The 23,198-nt window shown below is 53.1% G+C and overlaps 2 protein-coding genes across 6 annotated transcripts in view; one reads left to right on the top strand and one right to left on the bottom strand.

Moving 5' to 3' along the window:
- PI4KA (phosphatidylinositol 4-kinase alpha) overlaps nucleotides 1–1,685 on the bottom strand; it is a 106,452-nt gene extending 104,767 nt beyond the window's left edge. Inside the window, exon 1 of one of the 3 annotated variants that reach the window (XM_037823487.1) lies at nucleotides 637–1,685. In XM_037823487.1, the coding sequence (XP_037679415.1) occupies nucleotides 637–1,002 (366 nt within the window). In that variant the 5' untranslated portion in view covers nucleotides 1,003–1,685. The remainder of the gene's footprint in view (nucleotides 1–636) is intronic. The other 2 variants (XM_037823485.1, XM_037823486.1) reach the window with 2 other exon arrangements.
- SNAP29 (synaptosome associated protein 29) lies at nucleotides 1,076–22,331 on the top strand. Of its 3 annotated transcripts, none has more exons than XR_005214881.1 (6): nucleotides 1,076–1,437; nucleotides 9,365–9,561; nucleotides 12,806–12,891; nucleotides 14,989–15,087; nucleotides 19,123–20,784; nucleotides 21,556–22,331. XR_005214881.1 is itself a non-coding variant. In XM_037823494.1 (6 exons), the coding sequence occupies exons 1-5, from the start codon at nucleotides 1,210–1,212 to the stop codon at nucleotides 19,278–19,280; spliced, it is 768 nt and encodes a 255-aa protein (XP_037679422.1). In that variant the 5' UTR covers nucleotides 1,076–1,209; the 3' UTR covers nucleotides 19,281–19,299; nucleotides 20,587–22,331. The 3 variants fall into 3 exon arrangements, 2 of the variants coding, with proteins under 2 accessions (XP_037679422.1, XP_037679420.1); XM_037823494.1 differs by having other exon boundaries at nucleotides 19,123–19,299; nucleotides 20,587–22,331; XM_037823492.1 differs by having other exon boundaries at nucleotides 19,123–22,331.
- Nucleotides 22,332–23,198: the final 867 nt, after the last annotated feature.

The following is a 23,198-nucleotide window of genomic DNA, read 5'->3' on the forward strand; positions in this document are numbered from 1 at the left end:
CTGGCACGACTTCTTTCTCCTGGGAAGCAATCCCCAGTTCAATTTTCTGTCCACTGCCAAGAGGGTTCCCTGCCAATATCTCCCCTTCTCCTTCAAAAAGAAGAAAATAAAAGGGAGAAAATAAAAATACTTTATGCAGTCTAACGCCGCCCCCCACGGCCTCACAGACTAACGCGCAATCGTTTTGCAGATCAAAAAGCGATTCCAGATCCGCGGTTTCGTCTGCTCCTCCTGACAACCCCTTGCAGCAAACAGAACTGGTGAAAGGAGCCCCCCCCCAGGTCAGGAAAGACATCTGCCCAAGGTCACGGCAGGAAAAGCAGGGGATGCTGGAAGCCGAGCCCCAGGCTGGGACCCCCGGTCCCCGGCTCCTGCCACCGCGTCCCACCCGCGCCCCAGCGAGGTCACACAGGCGCCCCCGGGCTCGACCCCCTGCCCCGGGCGCCCGTCCCGCCCGCGCCCGCCCACGCGCAGGGACCCCCGCCCCCACCCCCGGCCCCCTCCCCCACGACCCTTTCCCCCCACGGCGTCATCGCGACCCGCGGTTCCCTCCCTCGAGAGCCCCGGCCCGTCACAGGCGGCCCGCGCCCCCCACTTTCCGCCCCGCCTCCTGTCAGCCGCGGCCGCCGCGGGTACCTTCTCCAGGGATGCCGGTCTCTGCACGGCCAGCGAGCGGGCCAGGGAGAGAACCGTGTTGAAGTAGAAGCCCCGCGAGACGCCGGCCTGGGAGCTGGAGACGCTGCCGCCGCCGCCACCGCCTCCCCGGGCCGCGGCCGCCGCCATCATCGCGCGCGCCTCAGCGCAGCCCACCGGCTCCCCGCGCCCGGCCCGCGCGCGCCCCGGCCTCAAGGCGCAGGCGCGAACGCATCCGGCTTCCCCGCCACGTGACGTCTCTGTAGCCGACGCTGGGTGGGGCGTGGCCACGGGGCGGTTCCATCGCTGCGAGCGGGGAAGGGGAGAAGCCGTGAGGTCACTGCGGCTGCGCGCGCCGGATGGTTCCATCCTTCCCCCCGCAGCGGCCCGGCGCGATGGTCGGCTCCGGGGGCGGGGCTTCCGGTGTACGTCGGGCGGAAGGAGGCTGTACGTCGAGACGCGGTGCTGGACGGCGGCGTCGGCGGTGGCGGGGGCCGCTGTTCGTCCGGGAAGGCCGCTTTCCTCCCGGGCCGCGCACCCCGCTCTCCGGCCCTGACCCGGACCGGCGCCGGCACCATGTCGGCCCAGCCCAAAAGCTATAACCCGTTCGACGACGACGCGGAGGACGAGGACGGCCGGCCGGCGCCCTGGATGGACCCCCGCGACCTGGCCGACGGGCCCGGCGACCGGCAGCAGAGCCTGCGGCAGGAGGTGCTGCGCAGGGCCGAGGCCTCGGCCGCCAGCACCAGCAAGTCCTTGTCCCTCGTGTACGAGTCCGAGAGGGTCGGGGTGGCCTCTTGCGAGGTGAGCCTGGAGCAGGCCCCGGCCCGGCGCTCGGTTTCCGGGTCGTTTGGGGATGCTCGAACGGCCCCGGAGGAGGTTCTTGCGCGTTCGTAATAATCTGTTAACTGTGTAACGATCTGCCCGTCTGGAGTGCTCGGGAGAGGCAGCTTGCTCCGGCGATCCCCTTCAACCCACTGGTCCGCGTAGTTAATTTGTTTTTTTCATAGAGGTAAACTGCAGAGAAGGGCTTGTTTAGGGAAATGGAGGGTCTGTTTCTTCCGCTGATTTCCTGGGCTTGGACCTGGGGCTTCGGTCCTTCCTCCCGAGGGACCCAAAAAGAGCAAGTCCGTATGTTTAACAGGTGTCCTGTGGTTCCCTGAAGCCTTAATTTCTTCCCCCAGCCCTGATCCTTCCCTGCCTGGCCAGTAGGAGTCAACAGCCGTGTCTGTGTAAACAGTTGCCAGGCAAGCTATGGGCCTAGTTAGGTCGGTACTTAAATACTTTTACTTCTCAAATCCGAAGGGTGGTGGGAGGGTCTGGAAGGCTGGTGCTCCAATTCACATTTGTCTGTTCTTGTTTCCTATGCATGGAAGGTTTCAGAGAGTGGGATCTTAATTGGGGATTGTTCCTTTCTTGCACATCACATTCTCTTCTCAGCCTCCTCCTGATGCAGTTTTGTTTCGGCAGAGGGAAAAAAAGTTGTAAAAACCAAAATGTAATGGTAGATTACTGTTATATGAGCTAAGAAGAATGAGTTGTAAGCATTTGTAGCTTTGTAATGCAGTGCTTGACCTTAAAGTATTGTCACTGGTCTCTTCATACTTTTTTCTGGCCGGTTTCTTCCTGACCCAATCACTTGTGATCTTGGACAGTCTTGAGGTGTACTGATTAACTTCTCAAATAGTCACCTCCATCCTTTCCTCACTGCTGCTTTGTTGGGTCATTTCTCTTCCCCACTTCTTCCCGTTCCTGTCTTCCTCGTTGGCCTATCTTTCTGTCTTTAGCCTTGTAGAGGTAGTTTAGGTTTGAGTCTAAATGGAAAGTCTTGACTTAGGTTTGGGAAGAGAGCCTGAAGGTTTACCTGTTTGAAGATCCCAAGCCCTGGAAGCCAGCTGAGAACGGTTTGGAAGCTGTGAGAACAAATGAAGGAGGAATCCTAGTATTCTGCTGTAGGACATCATGGTAGAGGACGAAGATGAATCTGGCTTTTAAGGCTGAGGTTTGGATAAGAAGAGTGAGGACAAGAGATGTGCCCAGGGAGGAGAGAAGAACGCACAAAAGGCCCCGGCCCCACAATGGAACTCCTGGGCTCTAGTGAGGAAGGAGTGGACGGGGTGGGTTGGAGGTAAGGGGCTGAAGGGGACGGCCTGGGAGCCTTGGGTGTGGAGGGTCAGGCCTCAGAACCCAGGAGAGCCAAAGGTGTAACAGTTGCAAGTTGATTAGTACGTGTTGAATTTAACACGTATTCTGGAGACACTCTTGCCATCCTGCCCCAGAGATCCTTCCCTGTGCGAGGGGAACCATGAGAGCAGAAGACAGAGTGGCACCTTGGGCACTTGAGGCTTGGGCTGGGCCCGGCTGGGCATTGCTCAGAGAGGTACAATCTCAGGTGACCAGCAGGTGACAAGCTCCCTCATCTGCATGATTACACGTTGAATTTTTCCAGGACTGAATCAGCCTTCAGTTATCTGAGGCCTTAGGAGGCAGGACCAGTCAACACCCCAACTCAACCCGTGCTCTGCGAACTGGTTTGGAATCTCTCATCCACTCCCCTCAGAGTTGGGGAGCAGGGGGGTATAGATGAGCTTTTCCTGCCACTCTCCACAGTGTGGGTGACAAGTCCCATGTGTCATGCCAAAGTGCCACAAAGTGTCAGATTTTTATAGAGCACTAGGAGTTTACCAGTAACATTAGGTTGGGAAGATTGGTACTCAGTCCTAGCTTGGCAGCAAGCAGGAAAAATTACTTGGGTCACCCCTAGTGAAGGAGAGCTGCCCTTTTCTCACTGAGAAACCCGGCAAGGTTTTGTTTCTCACTGGCTCATTAAGCGCAGGTACGGAAACAGAGAGGGTCCTCTGAGTCACTTATTTCTCTTCGTATTTGTCAAGCATGGCAGGATTTTTCTTTTCCTGTTCTTTTCCAAAGGTTTATTTTTTGTGACGAGATAATGCAGTCATGCGTTCAAAATTCAAAACGTGCAAAAGGGTATGACATCTGCTTCCCACCCCCGCCCCTAGGACAGCCAGGTATCAGCAGAGCCTTAAGTGTCCTTTTGGAGAGAGGTGACATATAAAGACATACTTACAGTCTTTTCAGCGTAAGTGGAAGCATTCTGTACACTCTTAATGGGATCGGAGGTTGTTGCACCACAGTCAATGGCTTTGCTTTGTTTTTCAAATGGCCATGCCATATTCATCAAAAAGGTGACCTTTCGATGTAGCCAGCCCCAGGGGAGGGCGTTGGAGTTGCTCACTCCAGACCGGGGCCTGAATGGTTGACCCGGTGGTATCACAGCAAAGGGAGTGGGGTTTGGTAAGACTCAGACGTGACACAACCACCAGCCACGCCAGCAGTGCTCCACCTGGGCCCGGGCAGGGACCCCTCGCCACCTCCCAGCCGGCAGCAGTCGCCCGAGCCAGGCCGGGCATTTGGTGCAGGGAGCTGGGAGAGAGGCCTCCCCCGTGTTCCAGGAGCAGAGGCCGCTGCAGCCATTGCATTCAGGATGCCCCGTAGCTTACCATACACGTGCCGCCCCAGCACGGTGCCCTCGTTCTCCAGGAAGCTGGTCTTCAAGCAGAACCTGTCCCCACTCCGAACCAGAGCTGTCCTCCGAGGCAGTGTTTGGGCCAGACTTCTTAGCCCGGCCCAGTCCTGCAGGAAAAGTTGACAGAGGGGGAACGACAGCTGCCAGACCAGGCGACTTCTCAGTAGCTCTAGGTCTCAGCCCGGGAGCAGGAGCAGATGGTTACTCTACGCTGGGAGCTGACAGGCTTCCCCCACTGCGTCCTTTCTGTAAAGGTGCTCTCCGGAGGGTTGTCGGGAAGGGAGGGCCTGAGGGAGGGGAGTTGGGGAGGAGAAGGAAGGTGAGGGAACAGAGGACTGGGCGCCAAGGAGAGATTACAGTGGGAAAGCCAGGTGGGGCCAGGTGGGTGTGGATGAAATCCCACCTCCTGACGACCAGCTCACGGTCCCCTGGGCTCCCATAGAAAATAATCATTGGCCCACGTGCTCTCCAGTAGGTCCACTCCGTGCTTATTTTTTTGATTAATTTTTTTAGAATGATAAGTGAGCCCAATTTCTCATGAACCGTCAATGATCGAATTAGGCTGTCGGAAAGTTCTGGAATCCCGGGCAAACTTGCTGGCCCTGTAGCTGTAACAGGGCGCCTTGGGAGGACGGCCTGTCACTGCTGAGGCAGGTTTGACACCCTGTGTCCGAGCCATCCATGAGTCCAGGCACCTCCCCTGCTGACCACCGAGAGGGCCCTACCCACCAGCCTCCCTGGCTGGGGCGGCTGTGCTGAGAAGTACGGGGAGGTGTGGGCAGAGCCTGCACCCAGGTCGCCCACCCACGCACAGCGGGGAGCCCCAAGCCTGGTCCTCGGGGCTCTGTGTGTGTTTCTGAAGCCGGTCCTGCTCCCGGAGACCCGCGTCAGCCAGCGCTGCAGGTGGAGCTGGTTGCACACGTGCACCCCACCGGTGTTTGGCATGTGTGTGCTCGCTTGGAAGGGCAGCCACCAGACTGAGACGTTTCACATTTTTGGCTTCACCCAGTCACCTCCAGATTGACCTTGGAATCAGAACCAACGCCTTTCCGTCAGGAGCTCGGAATGTGATCCTGCCAGGGAAGGCAAGGCCCGTCTGATGTCAGGAATGCGTCTGTTGCCCTCGGCAGGCCCTGCCAGCCGTCCCTCAGGGGTCCCCCTTCCGCTCACTGCTGTCAGCCCCACTTCCTCTCTGTTCCTCCAGCCAGTCCCGCCTGGCCACTGCACCCACTGCTTCCTCTGCACGGAAAGCTCTCACCCCACCCTCACCCCACTTCTCAGCTCTGCCCCCACCGCCCCTCAGCTGGGCGAGGTGTCACTGCAGGGGTGACTCGCTGTGATGGAGCATTTATCACATGTGCGGGTGCTGCTTCCTTCGCTGTCTCCCCAGGAGACCGTGAGCTCAAGGAAGTGGGGACCAGCCCATCTTCCACGTGACCCAGCCCTGCAGTGTTGCCAGCAGCTGAGAACTCAGATGGCACGTCACTCACACACACACACACCCGCAGTCTCCAGCTCCTGCTGCACCTTTGGATAGAATCCCCGTGGGCCAGGCATGCTCTCACAGTGTCCCCATCTGGCCACGTTTCTGCTTCCCCTGCTCTACCCAGAGTTCCTCTGTGTCTTCCCTCTACACTGTGCTATGAGCACTGCCAAATGCTTTCGCTGACCAGCTTCCTTTTCCCGTAACCTAGAAATCACCTTTGGGGGCTCGGAGGAGATGGGGGGAATCATGGGTAATACAGCACCTGAGCTCAGCGCGTTGCGTGTGTGGCCTTTAGAGCCTGCCCGCCTCTCACCAGCACCTCCCATCCCCACGGTGACGGAGGGAGAGGACGCGGGATCACGGGGTGCCCCGGCCCTCCCCTCTTCCTGGGCCCCGGGAGCGCGCCTTGGCACCGTGCACGTTCAAGGCCGGCCGGCACAAGGACCGGGGTGTGGTCCGGCTCAGTAGCCTGGCTCTGCCAGCTGGTCGTTGCCGGCTTTCCTGGCTTTTATGTGGCCTCGTGGTTTTTCTCTGCCAGGCCTCCTTCCTCACTGGGTGGGATTAGATCACGAGCACGTTATGTCCAGTTCCTTCCTCCGGAAGAACTTCTCCCCCACTCTGGCCCCGTGACTGGCAGATCACAGCCAGTGGACACCAGCTTCCGGGGACCGGCAGGTTCGGGCCCATCAGCAAATGGAAATGTGCGGCACGCGCTCTCCGTGGCCTGGCTGGACAAGCCTGCCTCGTGTGTCTCTCTGGACTTCCATCATCCTCACGACTCTCAGAAATCAAGGTGCAGGGGCCACGGAAGGGGGATGAGCGTCCCCCCAGGCTGCCCCAGTCAGCTCACCAGCTTCAAATTCTTCCGCCTTAGGCAGCTTGTGAAATAAAGTGGGACTGGACTGTTAGAAATATGTCCACTCAAACGTGAAAGCCAGGAGAACAATGATTTTATTCTTTCTTTATATCCTCGTCTTGTTCCAGAAAAGGCTTACCCCGTATGGATGTGAAGATGATGAAGACGAGGTGTTGGAAGTAGCCCAAACTCAAGAGAAATCAGTAGCTCGTGTTTTTTTCCTGAAAATTCACTCTTGCAATATTTGCTTGACATGTTGAAGGTGATACAGTCCAGAAAACATCTTTGTTTTTCTTTTTTACTTAAAAAAGCCTGTTGGAATTTTGGGGTTTTTTGTTTTGTTTTGTTTTCCCAGTCACGTCTCTTGAGCCAGTGAAAACAGAGCTATAAAGTTCAGCAGTTCTAAGTTTATTTCCAATAAGAGTTACGCAGAATTTAATAGTAAATTCCACTGATGTTTTAGCTTCTTCCCTGAACACAATTATCCCTTCCACATCGCAGGGGTTAGGGGTGTAGCATCCCCATGATCTGGAAAATCTGCATTTTTTTTTTTTTTTTCCAGGATTTCAGGAAAATCCCTGTCTCCTGATGGGCAGAAACGTTACCTCTCCCATTACTTCTATATTGCATAGGCTAAACCATTTTTTAAAATTTTCAATCCAGCCTTTGCTGGCCTCAAAGTCTATAGGAGTCAGTCTTTTCACCTTCATTTTCCTTGAGGGAATCATGTAAGGACTTAGCATCTAGACTCTTAGCCAGAGTCCAAGGAATCCCTGTTTTATAACAATCCTGCACCCAAAAGAATGTTGCACTTTCTGTGTGCAAGAGATGCGGGTCTTGTGGTTTATGCCAGTGCTCTGCAGTTGGTGGTGTAGCCTTTGTTTGCTGTCTGCATCGTCCACAAAACTCCCCAGAAATTCCCATTAATTTCTTATGCCAACCTGCGATGTATGGAGGAAGTCGTGACGTGGAAGGGTTAACTGTGCAGTGTATGTTTTTAATCTCCAGTGACTCGGTGGGTTCCTAAATGCCCATTGTATCCCTGGAAAGCCTTCGATTCATACCTGCGTACCTGCAGAAGGCCCTGACGATTGTATAATAGTTTCAATTTTATCCTCAATTTTTCTGGGTGCTTGTAAAAATTGTTCATCACTTTGGTTTTGGTTTTGGTTTTTATACCAAGAGAGAACCCTTCTGAAGGTGATCGGTGTGGCTCAGTATAAGTGCTGAGCCTCAGGAAGAGGGAGAGTAAAAGATGCAGGGGAAGGCAGCCAAGGGTAGAGGCTGCCTCATGGAGTAGAATAAAAAGCTTGAGAATCGTCCAGCTGGAAAGGCGGATCACGGAGAGGGGGTGTGCCTGGGGTGACTGCAGCTAAATCCTGAAGTAAGGGCAGAAGCAAGTGCATCACAGACGAAGGCAGAGGGTGGCTGTTGGGGTGAGCTCACACCTGCAGCCAGAGTTGTCAGCTCTCCTGGGGCTGCAGAGTGTCGTCTACACGTGCATCAGTTCTTAACCAGGCACTGAAGGCACAGCAGTCCCTGCCCTCGTGGAGCTTGCGTTCTGTAAGGAAAACCAAAGCAGGTTGAGGGATGGAGAGGGATGTCGGACGGTGGGGTTCTACTTTAGAGGGGGTGTTGACAGAAGGCTTCTCCAAGGACGTGGCCTCTGAGCAGAGCCCTGGATGAAAAGAGGGAGTGAGCCATGCAGGTCTCTAGATGTACCAGTTTGTATATATTATGTCTCCCCAAAAAAGCCAGGTTCTTTGATGAACTCTTGTGGGGGCAGACATATTAGTGTTGATTAAGTTGGAATCATTAGATGAAGTTGTTTCCATGGAAATGTGACCCACCCAACTGTGAGTGACACCTCTGGTTAGGGTGTGACCTCTGATTGAATGTTTCCATGGAGGTGTGGCCCCGCCCATTCAGCCTGGGCCTTGATTAGTTCACTGGAGTTTTATAAAAGCTCACAAATAGAAGGTCCAGAGGTGCTGCAGCTGAGAGGAGAAAGCCATTTTGAAACCAGAACCCCAGAGCAGATGCTAGCCACATGCCTTCCCAGCTAACAGAGGTTTTCCGGACACCAATGGACATCCTCCGGTGAAGGTACCCAATTGTTGATGCCTTACCTTGGACGCTTTATGGCCTTGAATTTGTCACCAAATAAACCCCCTTTGTAAAAGCCAATTCATTTCTGGTATTTTACTTAGCGGCAGCGTTAGCAAACCAGACGCTAGATGAGAAGCTTTACAGGCGGTGAAAGCAGCACGTGCAAGGGCTCTGCGACAGGGTCACCCTTGGCACAAGTTTCAGCCCTGAGACCAGAGTTTTAAAGCCGAAGCCATGGACAAACCTGGAATCGACACTAACCCGGCCCCAAAAGGACACCAGGGCCTGTGAAATAGAGGAAGGGTTTGAAGACGTGACCAGAGCCAGGTGGCTCAGGTGGCCTAACGAGCAGTCCCATATTTGAGCAAGAAGACGACACGATCAGAGTCCGCAGGGCAGTCCCAGGAGATTGCCCGAAAGGGCAGCCAGGAGTGGGGGGACAGTGAGGGTCTGTTGTCTGTCCGGGCCCTGAAGCTCGTACCCCACAGGCGCACTTCTGTGCATCTTCACATGGTTGCGGTCCTGGGAGCCATCTCTCATGGGCAAAAGGCAAAGGGGACTCGAGGGCAGGGAGGGACAGAGGAGGGTGTTGTCCGAAAGGTCCGTGTGCCCCTCACACATGGCAGTGCCCATCCCTGCGTGTGCTCTGCATGGGTCTGTGACGTGCCCGCTGGGCATGGCCCTCTGCAGGGTGGGCAAGGGCCTCACGCCGCTGCCTCTGGTTTTCCCACAGGAGCTCGTCCGTCAGCGAGGAGTCCTGGAACGCACAGAGAAGATGGTGGACAAAATGGACCAAGACTTGAAGACAAGTCAGAGGCACATCAACAGCATTAAGAGTGTGTTTGGGGGGCTCGTCAATTACTTCAAATCCAAGCCAGTGGAGCCGCCACCCGAACAGAACGGCACCCTCGCCCCCCAGCCCAGCAGCAGGTGAGCCCGTCCCCAGCCACCGGGCATGACGTGGCAGAACGTGGGGTTTCAGGCCACGTCTGGTGCCTTGAAGGGACCCATCCAGGGACCCTATAAGCTACTTACTGAGAAGGCTTTTATATTCTTTTTTTTTTTCCCCTCTTTTTTAAAAATGGAGCCCTTTTTTGTGTGGGAATGAAAATAGCTTCTGCTTATTTGGAGATCACTGAATAGAACAGTTAACAAAATGTTGATAAGAAGGTATCATCTGTTGACCATGTTCCTAAATTCAGTTAGAGGCTATCTTCAGATGGTGTCAGAGAACAAGGCGATAGGTACCTTAATCTCCCCACCGTGTTCCTCTTCGTAACGCAGTAAGGAACATCTTTTTATATCAACAGGCGTTTTTCTACTACACGATTTGAAAGAGTATGTTCATCTCAGGAAGCTTAGTCAGCACAGACAGGACACACCTCACGGAATTTTTGCCCAAAAAAGTCTTTATGGCCAACTTCTCCAAACCTGAGCCAATTTTCCCATTGATTTTAATTGTAAAATTTCAGATTATTTTTCTCAAAAATGTTGTCTGGAAACATAATGAAAGCATGCGTGAGATTTCAGCAGGTGTTGGAGTATCGCGTGCTCGGAGATAAGAGAACGGAGTTTCTGCTAAAATAGATTATCACTGCTCACGTTTCACATCACGTGTCTCAGTTTTTTGGTTTTGTTTTTTAAATAAGAACAATATGGCAAAAAAAAGAAAAAAGAAAAAAGAAAACCAAACAAATTATAGTAATTTGGCCACATTACAGGAAACCTACACTCTACTTACCATAACATAAGAACTTAAATTTTAGTTTCTTTCCAGCCTTTTTTCCCTCATTCAGATTGTTTGTTCGTTTTAATACCGTTTAAAACATTTAATGAGCAATATCTGGAAACAACTTTTTAATATCAGGTTTATGGTTAAAAGGGCTATAGGCAATGCCCAACCAAGACTCTTTTCTTATTTAATTTTTGTTGTGGTAAGGTATATATAATATGGAATTTCCCATTTTACCCATTTTGGTGTTAATGACACTCACCATGTCATGCTACCATCACCCTCATCTGTTACCAAAACTTTTCCCAGTCACTGCAAACAGAAGCCCTGTACCCATGAAGTGGTAGCTCCCCATCCCCCCACCGCCCAGCCCCTGGCAGCCTCCAGTCTACTTCCTTTCTCTGTGACTCTACTTACTCTAGTATTTCATGTAAGTGGAATCACACAACATTTGTCCTTTTGTGTCTGGCTCCTTCCACTCAACATGGTGTCTTCATGGTTCATCCATGTTGTCACCTGTATCAGCACTTCATTCCTTTTCATGGCTGAGTAATATTCCACTGTGTGTATACACCACATTTTATTTGTCTGCTGATGGATACTTGTGTTGCTTCCACCTTTTGACCATTGTGAATATTGCTGCTATGAACACTGGTGTACAAATATTTTTTTGAGTCCCCATTTTCAGTTATTTTGGGTGTATACCTGGAAGTGGAATTACCAGATCAAGGTAGTTCTATCTTTAACTTTCTGAGGAAATGCCATATTGTTTTCTACAGCGATTGTGCCTTTTTACACTCCCGCCAAACAGATACAGGATTCTTGTTTCTCCTCATCCTTGCCAACACTTATTTTCTGTATTTCTTTAATAAGACGTGTCCTAGTGGATGTGAAACGTATCTCCTGGTTTTGATTTGCATTTTCCTATTGGCTAAAGATGTTGAGCATCTTTTCCCGTGCTTGTTGGCCATTTGTGTATTCTCTTTGGAGAAATGTGTATTCAAATCCTTTGCCCATTTTAAAGTTGGGTTGTTTGTCTTTTGTCGTTGAGTTATAGAGTTCTTTATATATTCTGACTGTTAAACCCCTATCAGATATATGATTTCCAGGTATTTTCTCCCATTCTGTAGGTTGTCTTTTCACTTTCTTCATAGTGTCCTTTGAAGAACAAAAGTTTTTAATTTTGATAAAATCCAACTTACCTGTTTGCTCTTCTGTTGCTTTGGTGTAAACTCTGACAATCCATTGCCTACTACAAGGTCTCTGCAGATTTCCTCCTGTATTTCCTTGTATACATTGATGGTATCAGCTCTTAAATTTAGGTCACTCATCCATTTTGAGTTAATTTTCATATATGGGGGGAGGTACGTGTCCCATATCATTCTTTTGCATGTGAATTTCCAGTTGTCCCAGCACCATTTGTCGAAGAGACTATTCTTTCTGCAATGAATGGACTTGGCGCCCTTGTCAAAAATCGATTGGCCATGGGTGGGTCTTCGTTCCATTTTTCCTTAGTTCATTTGGTTTTGTGCCTGCTGCTTCCATTTTTAACCCAGAAGAATGTCTGACATACTGTTATTATACAGGTTTATAACCATCTCTCTCTCACTGTCTCTCTCCCTCTCTCAATTCTGGAATAGAGAGCTATTTTTCCAGTGTGTAACTGATGCTAGTGAAGTACACAAGTGTTAAGAGGCCAGCTAGCGATGTTCACCTGTGTGGTCACCACGCTGATCGAGACATGGGCACGGAAGGGGAGCAATTGGAGAACTAGTTGAAGTTCACAGTGGGCTTGGAGAGGAATGAGGGTAGAAAGAGCAGACCCATGAGGCTGTTGGGACTACAGAGGGATCTGCCGACAGGGAGCAGGTGGGTGGCTGGGGCGTCTGCTTTCGAAGGCCGCACCGGCCGGACTTGGGAGGTTTTATACTTTGGGGGGCTTTTTGTGGCTTGGCCATAATAATCATTCATCTCAGATTTTCCAGCTTGCCCTAATTCCGAATATCTGTCACTATTTTTCTCTCCCAACTGGAGGATTGTGGGCTTTTTCCAGCACACAAATGTGTCCTCATATTTGGCTAGTATTTAATTATCCTAGGACAAGTCGGAATGTTGCTTTGCCTCGGACTAAGCATGCACCCTCCTTGCGACAACCCAGGAGCAGAGCACATTTGGGAAAGTGGGGAGCTGGCCAGCCCGTGGTTGGCACTCTGCTGTGTCCCGTGTGTGTCTTCCTACAGGCTTTTTCATGGGGCTGTTGGAGACACCACCCCCCACGTCGCAAGCACTGCCACTTAGCCCTGAAGGGGCATGGCTTTGATGGGAAGTAGCTTATCACGGGGGGACATTTGATTTTCTGCACGAAGCATTGCTTGAAAAGACCAGGAGCACTGCCAGAGGGGTTTTCCCTTTTTACAATTCTTATTTTTCCTTTCTCTCAAGATTGAAAGAAGCCATCATGACAAGTAAAGAACAGGAGGCGAAGTACCAGGCCAGCCACCCGAACCTCAGAAAGCTGGATGACTCAGGTTTGTGGGGCCCTGCGCTCCCACTCTCCCGGGATTCTGGGGGTAGCCTTGCATTCAGCCTGGGCCTTGAGCAGCGTGAAGCAGTGGGGGGCTTTCTGCAGCTGAGAGGAGGGGCATTAGGGACCCAGCACTGCTCTCTGAGGGCTTGGGGTTCTGTAGGGTGGGGCATGTCCTGCCCTCTCCCAGAGAGGGTGGCAGAGGGATATGGGGGGCCTGAGTCCCATATGTTCTTGCCCTCTGCATCTCCAAGCTCTCTGGTAGCAAAAAGTCACCTGCAGGGAAACTGCTCTGGTTGACAGAATAATGGCCCCAGAGATGTCTCCCTCCAAGCCCCGTAGCCTGAGAACCTGTGGGGTCACCTGGCACAGAGGGGGTGAGTGAGACTGCAGGTGGCCTTGCAGTTGCTAATCAGTGACCTTGAGATGGGGAGAATGTTCTGGATTACCCAGGGGGGCCTGGTATAATCCAGACTCCTTTATAACTGGAGGAGAGTGTGAGAAGAGGCAGTGTCAGAGTCAGAGTTGAAGATGGAGAAAGGAGCGCAGAGCCAGGGAAGGAAAAGGCCTCTGGAAGCTCGGGGAGGCAGAAAAACGCACTCTCCCCCATTACCACCAGACACCCTAATTTCATTCCAGCGAGACCCAAACCGGACTTCTGACCCCCAGAACCGAGAGAGAGGAAACTTGTGCTGTTGAAAGCCATGGGGTTTGCGGTCATTTGTTGCAGCAGCAGTAGGAAACTAACAAAATCCCCCAGTCCGAGCAGGCAGAGAAGCAGCCACACTCACAAATCTGTGCAAAAGAGAGTGGGTTCTGTGTCAGATCATCCCAACTCTGTCTGACGGTTGGTCTGGAGACATCCTTGGCCAGGAAGGGACTTCGGGGCTTCCAGTGCTTCTGCCACCTGGGTGGGAAGGGGGCTGGGACCCAAGTGCTCTCGGTGCTCCTGAGAGAGCGGACCCGGTGGACACAGCTAAGGAGAGCCCTGGGCGGGGAGGGCTGGTCACGAGAGACGAGGGGGACACAGTGCCGTTCAGGCGGGCAGAAACCACGAGAGGAAGGGAGAGAAACCAAGAGGGAGGTGGCCCGGGGAGACCTGCCCTGTCCTCTTCCCGAGACGCGGACAGGAGCCGTGCAGCTCCAGAAACACGGTCGCAGGAAACCAGAGGATGCTTCGATTTGTGCCGTGAGTGTGTCGTCACATGAGAGCCTCACACTGACGCTGTGTGCAGAGCGGATTCAGCAGGGTGGAGCTGGAGGAAATTCTCTCCATCTAGAAAGAGAACTTTCCCCGAAAGATGAGGACCACGAGGCCAGAAAGGGCTTTTCTCTGTGCGTTTACAGACTGAAGCTAAGGAAGTTTATTTCGTGGGGCAAATGTGCATTATTTAAGAGTTTTGTTGTTGTTGTCTTAAGTGAACAGAAATAAAATTTAAAAAAAAAATCAGTCCAAAATCACATTTTGCTAACAATGTCATTTTTAAACCTTGTTGTCCAGCCTTGTCCACCAAGCTCCTATAGGTGGCGTTTTTTGTTTTTTGGGTTTTTTTGTTTTTAGAGCAGTTGTAGGTTTACAGAAAAACCCTGCAGAAAGTAGGAGTTCCCATGTATTCTCCTCCTCCCCAACACACACACAGTTTTCCCTATTAATATTTTGCATTCATGCGGGACCCTTGTTAAAATTAAAACAATATTCTTGCTATTATACTGTTACCTCTAGTCCGTTAGGGTTTACTCTTTGCCGGGCTCAGAACGTTCTGGAGTTTTCATGTCCACGTAGGTTCCATTGCTCTAGTTTTGCTGTCAGAGTGCTGTCGGCGTGAACCTCTCTCTCTCCAGAGCTTGTGGGCCAGGGTCTGCTGAGGACGGGGTGGGATCCGTGGCCACCCCTGGGGACCCTCGCTCCTGGCTGCCCCCAGCCCACCCCTCCCGCTGCCTTTCCCCCAGACGCCCCATTTTTCTCTCTCATCAGACGGCCTCAGGACCCACCACCTCATTTCTCCCACCCATTTTCTGGATTAAAATCAATCATGTGACTCAGTATTTCAAGAGCCGGCAGCTAACTTTTCTCCCGGTGTTTGTTTCTTTTCTCTGGCAGACCCCGTCGCTGCAGGGGCCAGCTCGGCTGCGAGCGCCGAGGCCTACCCCAAGAACCCGCACCTCCGGGCCTACCACCAGAAGATCGACAGCAACCTAGGTGAGGCCCGGGGCCCAGAACAGAAACCTGGGGGTCCTGGTGCCTGCCCCTGTCTCACCATGCGCCCCTTCCCACGTGGTGTTGCACCCACTCTGTACCTCCCCACCTCTGGGCCCGGCCTGCTCCCTGCAATCCTGCTTCCCCTCCAGCCGAGCCGCCCTCCCCTCGGGTCAGGACTCCCCAGTAGCCGGCACCGTCCCCCGGGGTCCGAGGGGCCGCACCGCGTCACTCTCTGGACTCCAGCTCCAGTTCCAGCCTTAACCACCGGGGCCTCTGAGCCCAGGTTCCCCCGCTGCATGATGGGGCTAGGGGCAGAAGCCACCACTGAGGGCTCCTGGAGGATCCCAGGAGCTGGCTCTGGAAACCTTCCGGGAGCCCTGGCTCCTCTTGCCGCTACAGCCCACTCCTTCTGCAGCCACCAGGGTGAGCGTCTAAAGATGCCAAGTCAGACCGTGCGTCCTTCTGAGCCACAGCCTCCGCTCACACAGAATACTTCTGGGTTTCTCACCCCGGCCTGGCACCCTCCCCACCCGCCTCCCCACCCTTCCCGCTGCTTCACACTGCCCGGCCCACAGGGCCTCCTGGCCCAGCTTTTTCCCGTCCCACGGCCCCCACCTTGCTGCCCACAGCGCCCAGAGTCCTTCCTCCCGCCCTCTGCAGCTGCCTCCTTCACCCGCGCTGAGTCTTGTTCCACTGGCCTCCCCGTTTTGTCCTCTCAGGGCACCCCCTTGTTTTGGGTTGTAATTAGCATCTGCTGGTGGATCTGGTGTCTTCTCAGTCAGACCCTAAGCTCCAGGAGAGTACGGGGATGTCTTGGGCTGTTCTCTGTATACCCAGGCCTGGGAGACCAGCACCTGATCATTTCTTTTAGAGTGAGGGGACGCGCTGGTTCTCTGAAGTTCCACCTCAGGAGTGTGTGTGGAAAGTGTGTGTTGGTCCTCGAGAGGTCCCTGCGAGTCCTGGGGGATCAGGTGACGCGTCTGCAACAAGCTGCCACCTCCTGCCTTCGCTTGGGAGTGAGAATCCCCCACCCCTACCCCGTGGCCACACAGAGTGGGCGAGACAAATGACAGAGCGTCTGGGGGACAGGACAGAGCCCACGGCATGTGGGCCTCATGAGGGAAGTGGGTGCATACTCTCTCTGTAATAACATGCAGCCGCCTTTGCTAAAGAGAGATGTGTGTTGTAAAAAAGTGAGACATTTGGGCAGGTGCCCGGCCGTCCCCACACCTCCTGTTCCTCGTGGGCACGTCACCTGTGTGGGTTCAGTTGTTCAGGTACTTGGGGTCGCCCCATCCTACTATTTTGTGTCCTGCTCTTTCACTGACACCCTGGATGCGTCCCTAAACTGCCAAGTTTCCCCGAAAAGCCCCATCTTTAACAGCTTCCTCAGCTGCTCTTGGAGACGAGGCTGCTTGCCACACGTCGTGACCGGGAAAGTTCTCAGGGCACGCTTTGTGGCTAGATTACCAAAATTGAAGCAGCACCAGGCAGTCGATTTAATCGACTTTTCTTTTTAAACATTAAAAAAAAAACTTCACGCAAATAAGACACTGATTTTAGAATAATATAGAAATCAGCAGAAGTAAGTCAATAAGTAAGTGGACAGACTCTGTCCCCAGAGCTAGCTGTCACCCTGGCTGTGAATTAAGACTTTAGATGCTCAGGGCCCAGATGTCCTCGGGGGAGGCAGGTGCCACCTTCCCCTCCTCCCCCATCGCAGCCGTGCCCCCACCCGGGCTCCCTGAGAAGCCAGGGACGTCTCCCAGGCCCAAGATGCGCCTGCCCACCCCAGCCACGCCGGGGAAGCATGAAGGGGCTGGAAAGCCTCTGTTCTTCCCAGGCAGGGCTCCCCCCCAGAGAAGAGGAGTCCTCAGTGCCTGCTCTGTGGAGGGGGAAGGGAGGACGCTGACAGGTGATGGAAGGCCGAGCCGGGGCAGGAAGACGGGCCGAGGGGAGCCCCCGGGAGCCCTTGGCAGTGAGCACTGGCCGTGCCCTCCGCCTTCAGCCCCCTCGCCCGGCGGCTTTCCCCTAGCGTACTTACCTAGCGGTAGCTGTTGGCCTCCCTTGGCTCTCCCATAGGTCATGAGAAAGCACTTCCTGGGGCTGGACTGACCCTACAGGTGCTCCCCTGGGTGGAGTCGGGGTCACAGGCTTCACCAAATGAAGAAGCTCGGGACCGTACTGGATGATTGAGGAAAGGGCTCCTGCTTAGATTGGCGGTGCCTGTGCTACACCCGCGTGAGTAGTGCCCATCACCTCCGCTCATGGCGTACTTCATCTCCAGTTGAGCAGTTAGTGGGTCTTACAGCGCACCGTCCCTTCCCACTCTCTCCTCTGGCTCTTTCCTATTTCCAGTAAACAAAGCAGAAAGCGGCTCTGGGCATGGCACTCCCCGCGTGCAAATACACACACACACACACATGCACACACGCTGTTACAGAACCTAAGGGATGGGGATTTCTGGCACACCTGGAGCATCAGGACTCGTCTCCGCGGCTGGGACAGCCCCTCCAGGTGACGCCACAGTCCCTTCGGTAGGTCACTTGCCCCCGGGCCCTCAGTTCTTTCTGGGGTCCCGCCCTGAGTGAGCCTTCCGCATCCTTAGGAAGGGACCACATCCCCAGAGGTGTTCTCCCTCATAAAAAAATGAGTGCTGCACTGATTTTTTACAACTTTTTGGGAGAGGGTGAAAATATCACAGATGGCAGGCAAGCCTCAGGAGGGAGTGAGAACCAGCCGAGGAGGAAGCCAGCGCCCATGCGCCCATGGTGGCCGGTGGCTGTGGGCACCTTCCTCTCGGGGCACGTGCCCTGCCTTGGGAGCGGGGTCAGGTTAGAACTCAGACCTGGGGGCACAGAAAGCCCGCAGCCACGTCCCCAGCCCACACTCACCCAGCCACACTTCCTCTGCGTGGAAGCAGGGCTCGCGTTCATGTGTCTGAGCTTGAATGCCGGCAGAAACGATGTAACAGATCGCAAGAGCTGAGTCTTTGCCACACGTGGTGTATGTGGTGTGTGGTGCTCGCCAAGGTTCAGCCCCATGGGGCCCCTGCGAGGCGGTGCATGCCTTCAGCACTTCACTGCTTCCCATGCGGGGGCCCCGGGCTGCAGGGCTTGTGCCCCCTGCTCATGCAGAGGCCCTGGCTCCTTCCTGGACACGGAAGACACGGAGGAGGTGCTGCCTGCCCGCTTCTGGGAACTAAAAGTCAGCAGGGGTGGCCCAGCACATCCACATGGGAAGCTGTGAATGTTGACAGCACGGGGAAGGGTTTTCCTGGCGTTGGCTTCCAGCGGTTCGTGTCTGTTCCTGCAGACTCCCCTGGCCCCAGGGCAGGGACAGATGTCCCCCCTTCTCTGGCCACCCCGCCTGTAGACGGGTGGGATGCAGCCTTCTCCAGAGCTGGGCCTAGAGCTGGAGTCCTGGGCACGTGGGGGCTCCAGTCAGACATGTTTGCAAACAGGGATCCCCGTCTTGTCCGCTCCAGTCTGTGTTTGCTCCAGCTTCAGGGAGGTTGGAGGTGGGAGGAAGGAAAGCAGGCACTCTTGCGCTTCGCCACGGGCATGGGGCTCTTGCTGGCAGAGCACTGTCCCCCTAGCCTGCTGTCGGTGGGCGGCAAAGCTCCCCCAGGTGCACGAGGGGATCCAGGAAAGGAAGGGTCCCCAGGCCCCTGTGTGCCTCTCCCTCGGTGGCTCCCTGAGCCCGTAATGTGCAGCACCCTCCTAGAAGGTAAAAGGCAGCTAAAATAGTCAGTCACATCACCGGTGGAGCCAACACCATTATACTGAGCATGGTTTTCTTTGGGGGGCAGAGGGGGGTTTCTGTATCCAGCCCACACTAACCTTGTACTGAGTCAACAGACTTTCTTTTAACTGGACCACAGTTTGGAAAGTATGACCATGGCCCTGGCGTTCAGCCCGACTTCCAGGGCAGAGGCCTCGGCACTCTCCCGGTGGCCGAGCCCCTGGGAGAGGGAGAGAAGCCCTCCCGGGCACGGTGGCCGTGTCCACTCAGGCCTGTTTCCTTGCCCCGCAGACGAGCTGTCCCTAGGACTGGGCCGCCTGAAGGACATAGCCCTGGGGATGCAGATGGAGATCGAGGAGCAAGACGACATTCTCGACCGGCTCACAAGCAAAGTGGACAACTTAGACATCAACATAAAAAGCACAGAAAGAAAAGTCCGTCAGCTTTGAAGACGCCTTTAAAAAGAAGGTTTTCCACTTTGTTACCATGAAAAGATTTGAAAGATTTTTTTTTTTTTTTTTTTTTTTGGTACTCCCAAGAAATTTCACTTATTATTTTAGTATGTAATTTAATATGTTTGCAAATGTAATCGAGCGGGTCGTAAGAGATTTCATTGTTAGGAGGAAGCGTGTCCCACTTTTTCTTAGGGCCAGCACCTCTCTAGTTCTTTCTACTGCATTCTTGTTTCCGGCTGAGCCCAAGTGGCCTGGGAGCCCAGCCCTGAATATCAGGGCCAAAATGGAAAGAGGCGGGCAGGGTTCCTGTCTTGGAACCACCAAGCCTTGGTTTCCCCGTGTGCTGTGTCTCTCCTTCCTTGACCTTACAGTGAGTCGGAACGCTAAGGGACTGTGAGCCAGGGGCCGGGGCTGGGGAGGGAGTTTTCCCACCCTTTTGTTTAGCAGTCAGCGTCCCACCCCTACCCGCACCCCACAGGTCACTGTTTGTGATGCTCCCCAGCCCCTGGCAGAGGATCCTTCGATTTGGAAGTGGAGCAAGTAGGCCCTCTTTGCTGTTTCACGGACAGCTGTCACCTCGTCCCCTCCCGCCCCTCCATCCCTGGCTTGTGGTGTAGTAGGAAGAGTGCAGACTAGCCCTGCCCAGTGTGATGCCGGGAACTGGGCAGGCCTGGGTGCTGTCACCCCTAAATCCCCGACTCTGGTCGGGAGCAGATTCCGCCACCGGGCGGCCGTGTGGGGTTTGCAGGACTGGAGCACCACGCTGACGTGGCCACGCGGTGGGTTCCTCCTCCGGGCACTCCCTCTGGGCACCTCCCCCCTGACCAGGCCTCGGGGTCACTTGGGATCCGGGTCTCCTGGCTCAGCAGGGAACCCCACCCCCTTCTCCCCGGGGGCGACACGGCCCACCCCTCTGCTCCCTGCCGCCAGTTCCCAGACTGGAACTCCACTAACGGTGCTCACTTCGTACAGTCAGGTTTGGCTACGAAACAAAGGCAAGCCCAGCTCCATCTCTCCTTTTATTTTACGAAAAGAATCATTTAAAAGCAGTAATTAAAATCAGATTCTATGATAAAATGAATTCCTTTGTGTTGGTACCTCCAGTGCAGCCACTAGACCCTTGGATTTTTGGGGGGAAAAAAAATTAAAATATTTTGAAGAGGATGAAAGGGACTGATTTGATTAAGACAAGAAAGGAAACTGTAAAACATCAGTGGTTTTCCCTTTAAAAGGTGGCCCCGCCCTTTGTGAACTTTGTTACTGGCAGTCACACTCTGCCTGTAAATTATCATCCCTTAAGGCAAAAGGAGGCTCCACGGCAGTGACTCGTATTTATGGAGCACTCCAGAAGCTCCATCTCCTGATGCACGACCTCCTGGAAAATACTGACAGCCGCCATCGGCAGACAGATTTCCATGAACACTGCTCACGTCCAGCCCCACAGGGAGGCCCATCCGAGTCCCTGTGAAAATCCCCGGATGCGAGGATGTGATCAAAGGTAAATTACGAGAGGTTGGTGTAGGATGAGTTCAACATTATTAGTCTCTTGATAACTGATGAAAGGACAATTTTAAACCCATACGCAGCCAAAGGAAACTAACCCTGAAGCTTTCAGCAGAAAGCTGCTCAAAAGCATGAAACCAGAACGAGGGGCAGCCTGGCATATGTTTCCACTCATTCTGATGTTTTCTGTTTTCTTTCTTCTCAGGCACCTTTCGTATATGTCATTATAACTGGTTTTCTTTATTGCTGTTAGGCGTAGACTCATGGAGATGAGTCATTATACCTTAGACCTAAACTTCTTTTTCAAATAACTGCAGACAGACAGAGGCCACCACCAATCTATCATCAGTGGCCTTCTGAGGCAAAATGGTGTTCCGTACACTGGGATTAGTGATTTAATTGACTTGAAGTACAGTAACTTATTCTACTTATTCTACCTTTTTTTTGTTACATTGATAAGGCCAATCACTCCCCCTCTTTTTTTTCTTTTTCTTGTTTTGTGTTGCCCCAAGCATATGGAAGGAGAGTCACCCTCATTTCTAGAATTGTCTTCCTCTGACAGGGTGGAAGGCTCACCTGTTTTCTTTCTTCCCCGTTCGGACCCTGCTTTCTAAGGCCTTAGCTAGCAGCCTGCCTTTAAGCCACGTGTTGGCCACTATGGCTGCCAGCCATCCTCCCTCTGCTGGGCTCCACTCTGCTCCCTGGCTGCAAAGGACTGGCTGCTTACACTTCTTTATAAAGCCACGTTGCTTGTGAATGTTCACAGAGAATGAAGGAAGACTTGAGAAGGCTCCAGAATCTTCTCACCCGATGATTGCTATCAAAAGGGAAACAGTCGACCCTCTAGGCTTAAACACGTCTCATGGAGATGCTGCACAATTGCCAAGCCTGGGGCCACCTACCAGATGTCCTCCATACCGGGCCGTGACCAACAAACTCCTCCTCCCCAGGGGAGGTGCCTAAGACGGATTTTGATTTCCACAGTTCAGCTGGAAACAAACTGTGCCTTCCAAAAAGTGGCCCTTCTAACTTTAGGTTCCACGTTAAGTGTGCTGCTAACGTCAGAGTAAGTGCGTTCTCCAGAGGAAGCTGCTTCTGCCATCTGGTAGTTTGTGGCTTAGCACTGGGGTTGCTTGTGGGTGTCCTCTTCATATTCTCCTGGAGAGGAGACCTGCGTAGAGCTTGGGTTGAAGAAGAAAATACATAAGGTGCATTTTAACTTCTCCTTAACTTTTATTTTGTGAATGTGTAACGTTAAGTGTGCACTACACCAGTTATTAAAAATCTTACACAATGCCAATAAAGGCCTTTCCTTCAGAATTTTTAGTTACCAGTGTTGTTAAGCATCTTCTGCCGTGATGAACGAAATGTTTTGCGTCCAGAATGATGAGCTTGCCATCGTAAGTGCTCGTGGGGGGAAGGGGGGAAGGTTGGCTTTTAATTCAGAGTCTGTATCAGAACAGCAGTTCTCATGCTCGATGCTTTCAACTCAACACATGACTGTATTCTGGGAAATAAAGGTGATGCTGTTTTTAAATCAAATTCTGTCTCCTACATACTGAGTTTCAAAAAGATGACTGTGCAGGGGATCATCCTTTTGTCCCTGCTGCCACATTTAGTGCCTCAAACAGCCTGCCTTCCAGAACCTTCTTGTCTTCTGTCAGAAGGCTCTTCAGGCCGTCTCCTCCCTCCCTGTCCCCCCTGGCATTGCCTGGACCAAGCCCGACAGACTTCCTCAGGGACAGGACAGACGGTGTGTGTTTTAGGCTCATGGGCCACTTGGTCTTTGCCGCAACTACCATCACCAGAATGCAAAAGCAGCCAGACACCTCCCTGTATTTGTGCCTAAGAGTCTCCTCCCGAATGCCTCTTTGTTGCTCAGATGTGGCCCTCTCTCTCTGGCTAAGCCAACTTGAAAGGTGAAATCACTGCCCTCCCCCCTACGTGGGATCAGACACCCAGGGGAGTGAATCTCCCTGGCAACGTGGAATATGACTCCCGGGGAGGAATGTAGACCCGGCATCGTGGGACGGAGAACATCTTCTTGACCAAAAGGGGAATGTGAAAGGAAATGAAATAAGCTTCAGTAGCAGAGAGATTCCAAAACGAGCCAAGAGGTCACTCTGGTGGGCACTCTTACGCACACTTTAGACAACCTTTTTTAGGTTCTAAAGAATTGGGGTAGCTGGTGGTGGATACCTGAAACTATTAAACTACAACCCAGAACCCATGAATCTCGAAGACAGTTGTATAAAAATGTAGCTTATGAGGGGTGACAATGGGATTGGGAAAGCCATAAGGACCACACTCCACTTTGTCTAGTTTATGGATGGAGGAGTAGAAAAATAGGGGAAGGAAACAAACAGACAAAGGTACCCAGTGTTCTTTTTTACTTCAATTGCTCTTTTT

The sequence above is a fragment of the Choloepus didactylus genome (genome assembly GCF_015220235.1).
Source record: "Choloepus didactylus isolate mChoDid1 chromosome 23 unlocalized genomic scaffold, mChoDid1.pri SUPER_23_unloc1, whole genome shotgun sequence".
Taxonomy (NCBI): domain Eukaryota; kingdom Metazoa; phylum Chordata; class Mammalia; order Pilosa; family Megalonychidae; genus Choloepus; species Choloepus didactylus.